The sequence below is a fragment of the Bos javanicus genome, chromosome 13, assembly GCF_032452875.1.
Source record: "Bos javanicus breed banteng chromosome 13, ARS-OSU_banteng_1.0, whole genome shotgun sequence".
Taxonomy (NCBI): domain Eukaryota; kingdom Metazoa; phylum Chordata; class Mammalia; order Artiodactyla; family Bovidae; genus Bos; species Bos javanicus.
The window spans coordinates 38,617,065-38,631,463 of record NC_083880.1 but is presented as its reverse complement, the minus strand read 5'-3'; the positions used below and the strand labels follow the sequence as shown (position 1 = coordinate 38,631,463).

Below are 14,399 nucleotides of genomic sequence, written 5' to 3'. Positions count from 1 at the left end.
GTGAACTGTCGTGGACACTGAGGACACTGCAGCAAAGAGCAGACGACACTATGGACAAGCAGCTTCTCACTTCTAGGCTGAGGCTCTGGAGAGCTTTTATTAATTTACTGTGATCCCACTGCCCTAATGGTCTTGTGCTTCTCAAGAAAACTTTCTGTAATTTTCAAAACACTGAGGGCTCCTTCAGTGTGGACAATAATAATCACTGAAGTACGTTCTGATAAACTAACACAGCCAGCTGACTGGGGTCACAGCTGATTTTTCAGACAAGGCCAAGAACACACCTTCTGCCATCAAGCTTGCAAGGTTTGGGGGCAGGGCAGTAAATTCTGAGTTACCTCCAACAGGCCTACAGCAATGGACAAGGCAACACCAGTGGATCGCAAAGGCCTCTTCCCCTGAGGTACGGGCCACGGGTCCCTCTGTAGCTCCCCAAGGAGATCAGTGAGGTTCATGTCAATCTTGTGAATGGGCTGCAGAAACCTGCATGATTTTGAATGGACACGTCAAATCTGAGTTAATAAAGTACTCTGGTCCTCGGCCCACGTAACACATAGCTACTGCTCTTCAAAACGTGTATCAGAGTAGAAAAAACTTGCAGTTTTTTTTCTTCAAAGTTGTCTCTAACTACAAACACAAAAAACTCAAAGCAATTTTATACAGGACAATCTCTTAAAGCCTAACGTATAATACTTTGCACATGTAGTGTGAAAGAAAATCAATTTCAAACAGGAGCAAATCAGTTTAATTAAAGTTTAAGTGGCCAAAAAAAAACAACAACAGCAACAATCCTAAAGACACGCCTAACAGGAACTCAGTTCATGTAACGTTCACAAGCAGGGACAACCTTCATCGATCGTTCTGAAGATTCTCTCAATGTTTCTCTTAAACACTTGGAGTCATCAGGGAAACACCGGTTTCTTAGAGAAGAGGCTGTAACCATCACCTTATGTTGGCCAACTGTTAACCCAGCCCTTGGCCGTTCTAGGAGTGCAGCAGGCCACGTGAACTAAGTGCCCAGTCTCAGGACACTCAACAGAAGCCTTTCAGTGTCCCCAGCTTTACAAAATGGGGGGAGTTCCCTAGTGGCCTAATGGTTAGGATTATGGGCTTTCACTGTTGTGGCCCGGGTTCAACTCCTGGTTGGGGAACCGAAGTCCCGAAAGCTGCAGTGCTGCCAAAATTAAAAAAAGGAAAAAAAGGACAACAGCCACGTGTCTAAGAAGAGGGGAATGACTGTGTGCAGTGCTCTCAAAACCTCTATGGTGATCCAACCCTAAAAGGAAAAGCATCCTGAGCAAAACTGCCCCAGGATATATGTGAACGTATATATTTATATAGATTATAAATTTTCAACATACACTGATGTATTATGCTTATTATTAAACATTAAATATTGATTAGGCCTAATCTTTTCTTCCCCTTTAAAAATAAAATACAAAGCACTCTCGCTGCACCCCCCCCACCCCCCACCCAAGGGGCCAGGCTCACCTGCTGGACACGGACGGGCGCTCCTGCGGCTGAGCCGGGCGCATTGGCTGCACGGGCATCGCAGGCTTGGTCAGGCCCAGCATGTCCTACACAAACCAAAAAGACGCATTTCTCATAAGACGATAAGAGAATGGCTCCTATTTTTTTCCTTTTTCTTAATGAAACTTTAAGAACTATCCCTGCTCCTGCCTGAGGACAAGCTGCACACTGACCTGGATCTGCTTGGCAGTAAGGTCCTTCGTACCCCGGAAGACGTAACTCTTGGAGATCCCCTCGCAGCTGAGTTCGTGAACCTGTACCATCCTCCCAAACGTGATCAAACCCACCAGCGCGTCCGGAGGAAGGAGGCTCAGGGACATCTGCAGGGACTCCTTGAGTGCTTGGAGGTCATCATCCTCCAGACACGTGTCCACCACATACAGGAAGATCAGAGGGGATGGGGCGCCTCGCTGGATATGGGGGAAAATGGCATACAGTTAGTGTACAGACAGACGTGACCTGCTCTTTTTAAAACAAAACAGGTATGCACTAAATAACAACTCTTTATTTACACCTGTCAGGGATAACAATATCAAAACAAACTTCTACTTACCTCATTAAAAGGTAGGTTTTATCAAAACCAACTGGATGCAGACTATTTGTATCCAACAATTTATTCCCCATTTTGAATGCCAGGCCTTGCTCTAGGTCCTGCCATACATCAGCAGACCAAAAGGCCAGAGATCCCTATCTGCCTGAGGAGCTAACTTTCAAGAATCGAGAAGAGGGGCAGGATTGTGCAGGTAGGGCAGGGTAGGGGTGGAGCTCCACCAGTAACTGGGAGGCTAGGGCAGCCTTATTAAGAAAGTAACATTTTGGATTTCAAAAGAAAAAAAAAAAAAAAGAAGTAACATGTGAGCAAAAAGCTGGAGGGGAAGGAGGGAGCAATGCAGATACAGGGAGAGAGCTCCAGCCTGAGGAAAAGCCAGAACCAAGGCCCAGGGACATGTCTGTGCCCACACACTGAGCAGTCAAGGATCCCGCGGGCCTTGCAGCTGTAAATCGTTCATATGGGCAAGAGACAAAGAAGACAGAGTATTTCAGAAGAAACTCAATACTTAACACTGCTCCTTAAACACATGACAATTACCTGTATCACGTACTCAATTGTAGAAAACTGGGGCATCAATTCAGCAGGCTGGTTCACCTCAGATATGCCTGCGTAAGCTGGAGGAAACTGGAGAAAACAAGACAGAGCAATGTTTCATGAGGGCTGAAAGTTACACTATGTCTCCTATCTTCCATTTATAAAAATAGTAATAGTTTAATGACCACGTATTTATTATGAAAGTATTAAACCTAGAACATGTTACTAAAATACAAAAATCTATTAACACTGCCCTATATCACACTGGAACTTTATTTTAAATGGTTTTCAGATATGTTGTAACTTCTAAATGATTAAAACACACACTATTAAAAACCATTTCCTAATTGTTGCCTATAAATGAAGGGCTGAGATTTTAGCTGTCTTATCAATTATCTATGTGGAATCTAAAGCTTTTATTTAGGTTTATTATTCTAGCTGTGATCAATAAAGTAATACACGTTCATTGTAGAAACCCTGGCAAGTACAAGAAATTTCATGGATAGAGGAGCCTGGCAGGCTATAGCCCACGGGGTTGCAAAAGCTGTACATGACTGAGCTACTGAACAAGAAAAATATAAGAAAAAAGAAACAATCCCCCGATCACACACACACCCACACACACTCCCACCACTTGGAGGCAGCCTCTGTCAACATCTCAGCTTCCACACTTGTTCTTAAGCACAGCTGAGATCATCTTGCATGCACAATTTTGCAACCTGCCTTTTGGTGCTTAACATGTCATAGGTGTCTTCTTTTTTCTCTGCAAACATTTTAGATTCGTAGCTTGTATGTTGCTTTTCCTTTCCCCCAAGTTAAAAACTGAGGTATGACGCCGTACATATCAATTTTACCATCTTTTTGAGTGTCCGGTTCAGAGATCTTAAATACACTTATAACACTGTGCGACCACCTCTAACATCCATCCCCAGAACTTTCCTCATCTTGTAAAACTGAAACTCTGAACCTGTTAAACAATCTCCGCTTCATCCCCATCCAGCCCCTAGCACCCACCTCTCCATTACTCCAAGTACCTCATTTAATGGGGATCATATATGCTTGTCTTTTTAGGACTGGCTTATTTCACTCAGTAATATCAGTAAAGCTCAATTACATTGTAGCATTAAGTCAGAACATCCTTGCATCTTAAGGCTGATACTATTTCACTGAATACAGGACACTTGCTTACCCATTCACCTGGCAGCAGATACTGAAGTCAGGTGAAATGTTTAGCTACTGTGAATACTACTACTATGAATAGGAGTGTATATCTACAAGATCCTGTTTTCAGTTCTTTTGGATATATATCCAGAGGTGGGAATGCTGCATCATTTGGTAAACATCCCTAATGATTAGTGACGATGAGCACCTTTTTATGTGCTTATTGGCCATCCATCTATCATCTTTGGAGAAATTATCTCTTCAAGTCCTTTGGACATTTCTGAACTAGGCTTCCCTGTTGTTGACTATTATGAGTTCTTAAATATTCTACACATTAATCCCTTAGACATACGATTTGCAAATACTTTCACCCACTGTATGAGCTGGCTTTTACTCTCTTGACACTGTCTTTTTGATCCAGTAGAATTCTCACAATTAATAAAATTAAACAGACATCAATTCTGAGTGTAATGGGGTGTAGGAATGTTTTTAAGACTTGCATATACTTCTGAATCGCCCATGGAATCTTGAATGGTGGGACTTCCCTGGTGATCTAGTGGCTAAGACTCCATGTTTCCAATGCAGGAGGCCTGGGTTTGATCCCTGGTCAGGGAACTAGATCCCACATGCTGCAACTAAAGATTCTGAAAGTTGCAATGAAGATCTCATGTGCCTCAGCTAAGACCCGGCATGGCCAAAATAAATGAATGAAAAAAACAAAAATACTGAATGGTACCTGCTTCTAATTCCCAAGCTTATACTCAGTTATCAACTACAGGCTAGTCCTTTATCACTGGTCTCAGTGTGCACTGAGCATGAGACTCATAATTATGATCAAATTAAGAATAAGTAGATTATGACTATCTTAAGATCTACTAGAACAGTATATATTATGATGAGCATAATTAATTATTTGCTAACTGCTTTACCAAGGTATAGTTTATATACCATAAAATCACTCATTTTAAATGCACAATTCAGTGATTTTTAGTAAATGCACATAGAACTGTGCAATACTTATCATAATCCACTTTTAGAACATTTTCTTCATAGACACAGTTCATGTCAAAGAGAATTCTCTCCCATCATTTGGGAGCTCTTAGCTCAATAACTTAAAAATGCTTAAATCAAAACAAGATAAATACTGATATTTGACCCTAAAAGTTAGAAGGGTCAGAAAATGAAAATCCAGTATCCAATTAAAATAAATTGAAGTCAAATGTAATATAAATACCTTCTGTTTTTTGGGTAACATACTCAGTGCTTACAGAGAGCGTACTTAGAAAAAAAAAGAAAGGAGTTCTACGTCCTCTCCACAGCAAACGACAAAGACTCAAATAAAGAAATGGAATGACCATTTCAAAGAAAAATCACGGATGTTCAATGTTCAATATTACCAGGAGAGACCCAAATTCACCTCAATTTTTTCAGTGTAGGACAATGAACTGAAACACAGGGAATACTTTTAAAATAATTATATTCACATACCTGATTTCTCTGGAAACAGAAATTACAGGCCCAAAGTTTTGCTCGATAATCAACCTGACTGTGAGAAAGATAAAATATTACATCCAGGTTCTATTTTCATTTTTAAACAGTACTGAGTGGGGGATTTTTGTAGAAACGAACACCTCAGGCATTAATACGTCTCTGGTCAATAACGTGTTTTAAGCTAGAAAACATTTACGTGTAAACTTCAAGTTCAGTTAATCTCAGAGATGTGTGTTCCTATGTGGGTGCATCAGTGGATGAAGGCACACAACACCTTCTCTGCAGCTCGAGTTCTAGCTAAGGACACAGAAAGGCTCCTTCAAGCAGCAACAGTGAATGGCTACTAAACCCTTTTTTCTCTTTTCTGACTTCCTAGATAATATTTAGAAGTTTGTGAGCTATAAAATTTATTCGTTACTTCCTATGGCCCCATTATCTAAACAGTCTTTATGATTTTCCTAACATCTTTACTTTTTGGATATGTGAAACTACTAAATTTTAGTACTAAAAAGTACATTTCACACAGGAAAAACTCCTCAGATTTGAACCACACTTAGTTCACTTGAAGAAGTTGGGTAGGAATGCTTCTGGGTTGATACACTTCCTAAAACTTGTTGCTTGCCCCCTGCTTTCTACATTTAGAAAATTAACATCAGGAGCTATTATTTTAAAAGAGCAGCAGCATCTTATACATGGGCACATCAAATAAAAGCAAGGAGAATGAAGTTAAAAAAAGTTCCCTTATATAAAAATTTTATCCTTTAAAGAGTATTTATGGCACTCTTTATTTGTTTACAAATTCTTTGAAAGAGTGCCCACATTTACGAGAGCGATCACAGGTCACTATTCCAGGCGCAAAAAAAAGTTACACTTAACAATAATATCTTTTAAGAGCTCAAATTTCTTCTGCCTGTTACTTCTTCCTGCTGTACGGGATCACCATACCAGGTAGGTGCGACAGAACTGTCTAAAGCATTTGGATTTTTCTGGAAAAAGCTTTAAAGCCACCAATAAAATGAACAGTTAAACCAAAAATAAACTGCAAAGCAGAAGGGAAAAACACCAACCAATCCTTTCCCTCCACCTCACCCCGTAAGTTCTAATTCTATTTGGAGTTATCAGGCCGGAGGGATTCCCAAAAGCACTCATTACCTAAGTATCTCACTATTCACTACTCATCTCAGATCTGACATCTTGCCCAAATGAATCACTTTTATGAGAATCACATAAACGTCGGAATTTACTGTAGTTATCCTTTCTACTGGTTTTTAAAAGAGTTCATACCAAAGTGGATTGAGAATGGCTTTGCAAGTTGGCCTGCTGCAGAGCACCGGTTCATACTGTACGGGAGGCAGGTCTGGTCGTTCTTTTAAAGGAGTAAGAAGACAAGCCAGGGGAACAACCATTCTTGTAGCCTCGAGTCTGCTGGAAGGCCACACATTCCAACTAAAACGCACGCCATCGCGTTCTTCATTCTGCTGAATGAACTCCAGGTATGTGGCCATTGTCTAAAAAAAAAAACTACAGATAAACCCTTAATTGTACTTGAAATTCCCAAATGAACTTCAAAAAAAAAGATGATGACCTAACTCAACATTCTTTAAACACTTACGTCTAGAAGAACTTGTCACTGGAGGATGCCAACGTCTCACTTCTCTCTGACCCCCAAGGGTCAGTTAACTTTACCGCTACCTTTCCTGTTCCTTTCTCAAATCCCCGTTTCTAGCACTTAAAAAAAATAAAAGGGGCGGAAGGTTTACAATCACTTGGTCATCTCTAAGCTGCATGCAGTTGAGTAAGAGTCATTTAAATCTCCTCAAACAGCACATTATCACTTCAGCCGAGCAGATTTCAACCCTGTGTTCAAGCCCTGTTTCAGAAGCTAGCTATCTTCCTCCCTGACCCCCTTTCCTCCTGATTCTATGAGTAAAACATTGTATTAAAATTTACATTCCAAGTGATCTTGGTTTTGTGGCCTTTTCCCTCTTTCCATTATTAACTACAGAGAAAAGACCCAGATACTGATGCTCAAATGCTATTCATGGAGTGAACAGCCCCCAGTTCTTACCCAAAGTACTTCTTGGGATCACCGGAATTAAAGGCCAGTGGACTACTACACTACATACACACCTCACCAGCACCTACCCTCTCACCACAGTCACTTATGCTCATGCCTTGAAAGATTCCAATTTTAACAGCCATCCAGATTAAATATTTTCCAAACTCAGATAATGCCAATTCCCCTGAGTGCTCTATACATCCTGTTTACATACTAAAATCTAGGCTAATGTACAATTCAGCTATTAGGTAGGATTCAAGGGAACAAAAAGCTCAACAATGGGAAAAAAGGTAAATTAAGGAATCTGTTATATAAGTGGCCTCTAGTGCTCACTTATGCAATGCTAAATAATGACTGTCTCCAATTATTTTAAGATGTGCCATACTGTTAATAATTTGGACAAAGAGAACAATAAACAGCTTATAAATGTGAATGAATCGATTACTCTGCTACACACAACATAGACCATAGAAATTCCAAATGTCTGTTCCAATTAAACCCCTGAGGCATATGTTATTTCTGGCAAAAGTGGGAAACTGAGGCACTATATACACAGAAACACTTCCACAGCTTCCTGGGCAGCAAAAGGTAATTTAGGTGGGAATGAAAGCACTCTCAGCAAGCACCTCAGCAGCCTTCATTAAGTGACCATTTTCCTTCTCAAAACATTTCATTACTAATAGGTACTGTATTTCCATCCTATGTCCCCAAGCATCTACATATTAAAACCTGCACTGTCCATTTGCCACTGCCTGTCTTCCCCTCACTCTTTCAACAGCATGGAATCTTAACTCTGGGCTCACAGCCAACAAGGAACTTCACCAGGTCAATAAATCCTCTGAAACTGCATGCAAAACTGTGTGCATGAGCCAACAGTGCATTTTTCTAGAGACGAGTCGACCACTAACATCGTATTTTCAAAGGGGAAAAGTTTCAGAATGGGTTAATAGCTGAATGGATGAACTTTGAACAAGTAAAACTCTAAAGATCCTGTATATGTATCTGTTAAAAAAAAAAAAAAATCTGTACCATTCATTCCACCTTAAGGGCATGACTTTTAAGGACGCAGCTAAGGCTAAGCAAGGAGTCCGAAGACCTGGGTTCTTAGCTCCGACTCCGTTACGAAGCGTAAATCATTTAACCTAATTCTAGAGTTCCTCAACTTTAAAATGGACGTTGGATCCTTCCGGACCCCCCTCCCCCGAGTCCGAGGGATTCTGTGCCAAAAGCAGGCCCGCCGCCCCAGCTGGCGGGGACCGCGCCACTCTCAACAAACCCTTGGGTCACCGATCCCCTCAGTTCCTCCGCCTGCTCGGAAAAGGCCTCGCCCCAGGAGGAACCCACCCGCCCTCAGCAGAGACTCTTGTCCCAGCTCTCGGCCTCTCATCACCTGTGCTGTCCGCTCACCTGGCCCAGGGAGCTCACCTGTCCGCAGCCTTCCGCAACCACAGCGGCTAAAAGCCGGACTCCGGCTCCCACCACCTAGTCCACCTCAGCTCTAAGCCGATTGGTCAGCACTCTTGTGCGTCACTCCACGGCGCCGTCCGCTAGCCAATCAAACAGGGCCCGGAGGCGGGAGAGAGGAAGGAAGACACTCAGACAGGCTGCGCCGCCATATTGAAACAGGGCAAGATAGACACGCTTCATGCCTCAAAATCACAATTCCTCAGAATACACGTTTTTCCACGTTCACCTCTAAACCCTTCTGCCGCACGGAACACAGGCGCCTACATAACTGTTTTCTAGGCGCAACCAGGGCGCCTCAGGAGCTCACCGCCGTCCAATAAGACGTCCGCTCCCTTCAGTGGGAAGTCCCCCTCATCACCTTAGTTACCGGGAAGCGAGAACGATGACGTCAGGTACCGGAAGAGGGCGTGGCTTCTCGCAGAGGAAACCAAGTTGGACGGAAGGAGGTCTCGGCACGCACGAGGGGGCGGAGCTAAGGGAGCCTGGGGTGCGTCAGCGCAGGAGTCCTGTCGGACTGTTCTTCGTCCTGTGGGTGTTCCTGTCGTGGTTTCTGCAGGTGCATTGACGCTCTCTGCGGGGCCTGGCATTAGTAAACAGTTCTTCTCTATCCGTCATCCTTCCACGAGAAGGTGAATAATTGGGAGCTGTCGTAGTCAAACATTTTAAGAGATTAACGAAACTCCTAACGGTTAGGATGCAACTTTCTAAAACCACCACTACCGTTTTACCCCCTCTAAGCGGCAAAACGGAGCGCGTTTGTTAATCTAATTCAGAGATACCGCCTCTGTATAGCATATAAGAATAAGCAAAATTATATAAATGTAAAACTATTCTTAGATCATAGCAAGGCGTCCAAGAGTTAATTAGCTCAAGTTAGTTCAGTTCAGTTCGGTTCAGTCGCTCAGTCGTGTCCGACTCTTTGCGACCCCATGGACTGCAGCACACCAGGCCTCCTGTCCATCACGAACTCCCAGAGGTTACCCAAACTAATGTCCATTGAGTCAGTGATGCCATCCAACCATCTCATCCTCTGTCGTCCCCTTCTCCCGCCTTCAATCTTTCCCAGCATCAGGGTCTTTTCAAATGAGTCAGTTCTTCACATCAGGTGGCCAAAGTATTGAAGTTTCAGCTTCAACATAGTCCTTCCAATGAACACCCAGGACTGATCTCCTTTAGGATGGACTGGTTAGATCTCCTTGCAGTCCAAGAGACTGTCAAGAGTCTTCTCCAACACCAAGTTAATATTAGTACAAAGTTTTAAATGACCAACAGATCATAGAAATAAGTTTCAAGTTGATGTACTCTGAAGTTACTGTTAATATGAAAATTTCTCAGGAATCCCCTCACCGTCTAATGGTTAGGACTCCCATGATCTCATTGCAGAGGGCCTAGATTCAGTCGCTGGTTGGGGAACTTAGCTCCCACAAGATAGGCAAATTCTATTCCCCTACGTAAGCCAATGAGAACAAAGCTCCTTTAAGACATGTAGTAATCTAATTTATTAGAACTCTCCAAAGTTACTTGCAGAAAAAGAAAAAAAGTTGAATAACGGTTCAGTTTTATTGAACAAATTTACAATTTTCATGTTTCTAAACCATTATGGAAGAGTAATGTTAGGGTTTTTTTAAGTAATTAAACTGGTGTAACTCTAGGACGTTCAAATAAATTATTCTCTGAGTACGGAGACACAATTAAGGTAATACACATTTGTGTTATATTTCACAGTGCAAAGATTTTACCATGTCCAAGCTCATGCTGCTTGCCCGCACAACAGGCTAATAAATCGGGAGACCACCTGTTGGGGCAAAGAATAGCAACTTCAATCTAAGAGCCAGCAGACCAAGAAGACTGGTTCCCATCAGGTTGAGGAGGGGATGTGTTGATTCTTTCCTGCACCCATTCACAGGTGGGTCTGGTGAGGATGTTTCCTGTGAACTAAAGAAAGGTATTTTAGCTTAACATGCAGCCATGGGAGGCAGAGTTCCTAAACTGGATCATTATGGACACTTTAAGCTTATAGACGACTTCCCTTTAGTGATTAAATTGAAGCAAAAGCAGTAGAATACAAAGTTTAAAGAAAAAGAAACAAATCCAGTATTGAGTCAGATTTATTCTTCTCTTTTACAGAAAGACATAGCTGGGTTTTTTTTTTTAACCAAACATTGGAAGACTATCATTTGCCAAAAATTTTCTTGGGTTATTTGAACCTGGATTCCTAGTACTAGAAATTTCTGTAAGAAGGATTTTTTTCAATCTATCATATTGAAAGTATTAGAAATTTATTTATTTTAGGAATTTCCGTACTTTATGAATAGTGAATTTTAGGAATAGTTGATTTATGTGACTGTGTAGTTATCTTGATAAATGTGGGAAGGAAGAAAATTTCCTCTGTTCTTCTAGGTTCTTCTGGCTGACTGAAAAATTAAATCAACATGAGACATTAGCAGGAGAAAATGAAACAAAATTTTAATAACATATACACAGGGGAAAGACCAGGTTAACTAAATAACTTATCAAAATGTTTGAAACCCTCACCTTAAAAACCATCTTCAGTTCAGTTCATTTCAGTCACTCAGTCATGTCTGACTCTTTGCGACCCCATGAACTGCAGCACGCCAGGTCTCCCTGTCCATCACCAACTCCCAGACTCCACCTAAACCCATGTCCATTGAGTCACTGATGCCATCCAACCATCTCATCCTCTGTCGTCCCCTTCTCCTGCCCTCAATCTTTCCCAGGATCAGGGTCTTTTCAAATGAGTCAGCTCTTCGCATCAGGTGGCCAAAGTATTGGAGTTTCAGCTTCAACATCAGTCCTACCAATGAACACCCAGAACTGATCTCCTTTAGGATGGACTGGTTGGATCTCCTTGCAGTCCAAGGGACTCTCAAGAGTCTTCTCCAACACCACAGTTCAAAAGCATCAATTCTTCGGCCCTCAGCTTTCTTTACAATCCAACTCTCACATCCATACATGACTACTGGAAAAACCATAGCCTTGACTAAACGGACCTTTGTTGACAGAGTAATGTCTCTGCTTTTTAATATGCTATCTAGGTTGGTCATAACTTTCCTTGCAAGGAGTAAGCGTCTTGTAATTTCCTGGCTGCAGTCACCATCTGCAGTGATTTTGGAGCCTAGAAAAATAAAGTCAGCCACTGTTTGCACTGTCTCCCCATCTATTTGCCATGAAGTGATGGGACCAGATGCCGTGATCTTAGTTTTCTGAATGTTGAGCTTTAAACCAACTTTTCCACTCTCCTCTTTCACTTTCATCAAGAGGCTCTTTAGTTCTTCCTCACTTTCTGCCATAAGGGTGGTGTCATCTGCATATCTGAGGTTATTGATATTTCTCCTGGCAATCTTGATTCTAGCTTGTGCTTCCTCCAGCCCAGCATTTCTCATGATGTGCTCTGCATATAAGTTAAATAAGCAGGGTGACAATATACAGCCTTGATGTACTCCTTTTCCTATTTGGAACCAGTCTGTTGTTCCATGTCCAGTTCTAACTGTTGCTTCCTGACCTGCATACAGGTTTCTCAGGAGGCAGGTCAGGTGGTCTGGTATTCCCATCTCTTTCAGAATTTTCCACAGTTGATTGTGATCCACACAGTCAAAGCCTTTACATAGTCAATAAAGCAGAAATAGATGTTTTTCTGGAACTCTCAACTAAAGACTAAAGAGGATATTGAGGGTGTGGAGTGAGTTATCAGACATCACACAGTAAATAAGGGCAATGTGGTTGGGCAGATTAAACTCACTGCCTTCTTCATTCATAACTTTCTAGAGTTGTGGTCATCCTCTTCCTAGTACAAGGAGGGAGACAGCCTACAAATGGAGATCCTTCTTACAAATATAAATGTTTCTTACAAAAGGATAATTCCTACTGGCTAAGAGTTTTTTCCAAGTCTGCTCTTTCTTAGAAAATAACCAGCTTAAAATAATTAATACACCAAGAGACATATTTGGGGGAAGCAAATTCTATTCCCCTATGTAAGCCAATGAGAACAGAGCTCCTTGAAGAAATGTAGTAGGCTAATTTGTCTCTAAGATATTAAGAAGAGGTGGCAAGAATACACAGAAGAACTGTACAAAAAAGATCTTCACGACCAAGATAATCATGATGGTGTGATCACTCACCTAGAGCCAGACATCCTGGAATGTGAAGTCAAGTTGGCCTTAAGAAAGCATCACTACGAACAAAGCTAGTGGAGGTGATGGAATTCCAGTTGAGCTATTTCAAATCCTGAAAGATGATGCTGTGAAAGTGCTGCACTCAATATGCCAGCAAATTTGGAAAACTCAGCAGTGGCCACAGGACTGGAAAAGGTCAGTTTTCATTCCAATCCCAAAGAAAGGCAATGCCAAAGAATGCTCAAACTACCGCACAATTGCACTCATCTTACACACTAGTAAAGTAATGCTCAAAATTCTCCAAGCCAGGCTTCAGAAATATGTGAATCGTGAACTTCCAGATGTTCAAGCTGGTTTTAGAAAAGGCAGAGGAACCAGAGATCAAATTGCCAACATCTGCTGGATCATGAAAAAAGCAAGAGAGTTCCAGAAAAACATCTATTTCTGCTTTATTGACTATGCCAAAGCCTTTGACTGTGTGGATCACAATAAACTGTGGAAAATTCTGAAAGAGTTGGGAATACCAGACCACCTGACCTGCCTCCTGAGAAACCTGTATGCAGGTCAGGAAGCAACAGTTAGAACTGGACATGGAACAACAGACTGGTTCCAAATAGGAAAAGGAGTACATCAAGGCTGTATATTGTCACCCTGCTTATTTAACTTATATGCAGAGCACATCATGAGAAATGCTGGGCTGGAGGAAGCACAAGCTGGAATCAAGATTGCCAGGAGAAATATCAATAACCTCAGATATGCAGATGACACCACCCTTATGGCAAAAAGTGAAGAGGAACTAAAAAGCCTCTTGATGAAAGTGAAAGTGGAGAGTGGAAAAGTTGGTTTAAAGCTCAACATTCAGAAAACAAAGATCATGGCATCCGGTCCCATCACTTCATGGGAAATAGATGGGGAAACAGTGGAAACAGTGACAGACTTTATTTTTGGGGGCTCCAAAGTCACTGCAGATGGTGACTGCAGCCATGAAATTAAAAGATGCTTACTCCTTGGAAGGAAAGTTATGACCAACCTCGATAGCATATTGAAAAACAGAGACATTACTTTGCCAACAAAGGTCCGTCTAGTCAAGGCTATGGTTTTTCCAGTGGTCATGTATGGATGTGAGAGTTGGACTGTGAAGAAAGCTGAGCGCTAAAGAATTGATGCTTTTGAACTGTGGTGTTGGAGAAGACTCTAGAGAGTCCCTTGGACTGCAAGGAGATCCAACCAGTCCATTGTGAAGGAGATCAGCCCTGGGATTTCTTTGGAAGGAATGATGCTAAAGCTGAAACTCCAGTACTTTGGCCACCTCATGTGAAGAGTTGACTCATTGGAAAAGACTGTGATGCTGGGAGGGATTGGGGGCAGGAGGAGAAGGGGACGACAGAGGATGAGATGGCTGGATGGCATCACTGACTCGATGGACGTGACTCTGAGTGAACTCCGGGAGTTGGTGATGGACAGGGAGGCC

The 14,399-nt window shown here is 42.0% G+C and overlaps 1 protein-coding gene across 10 annotated transcripts in view; it reads right to left on the bottom strand.

Moving 5' to 3' along the window:
* The window catches only part of SEC23B (SEC23 homolog B, COPII coat complex component), a 33,892-nt gene extending 24,715 nt beyond the window's left edge, over window positions 1-9,177 (bottom strand). Inside the window, exons 1-8 of one of the 10 annotated variants that reach the window (XM_061436341.1) lie at window positions 9,103-9,177; window positions 6,882-6,997; window positions 6,554-6,777; window positions 5,267-5,324; window positions 2,621-2,707; window positions 1,704-1,940; window positions 1,492-1,577; window positions 339-483 (exon numbers count right to left, since the gene is read on the bottom strand). In XM_061436341.1, coding sequence (XP_061292325.1) covers window positions 339-483; window positions 1,492-1,577; window positions 1,704-1,940; window positions 2,621-2,707; window positions 5,267-5,324; window positions 6,554-6,774 — 834 coding nt within the window. In that variant the 5' untranslated portion in view covers window positions 6,775-6,777; window positions 6,882-6,997; window positions 9,103-9,177. The other 9 variants (XM_061436338.1, XM_061436339.1, XM_061436335.1 and 6 more) reach the window with 9 other exon arrangements.
* Window positions 9,178-14,399: the final 5,222 nt, after the last annotated feature.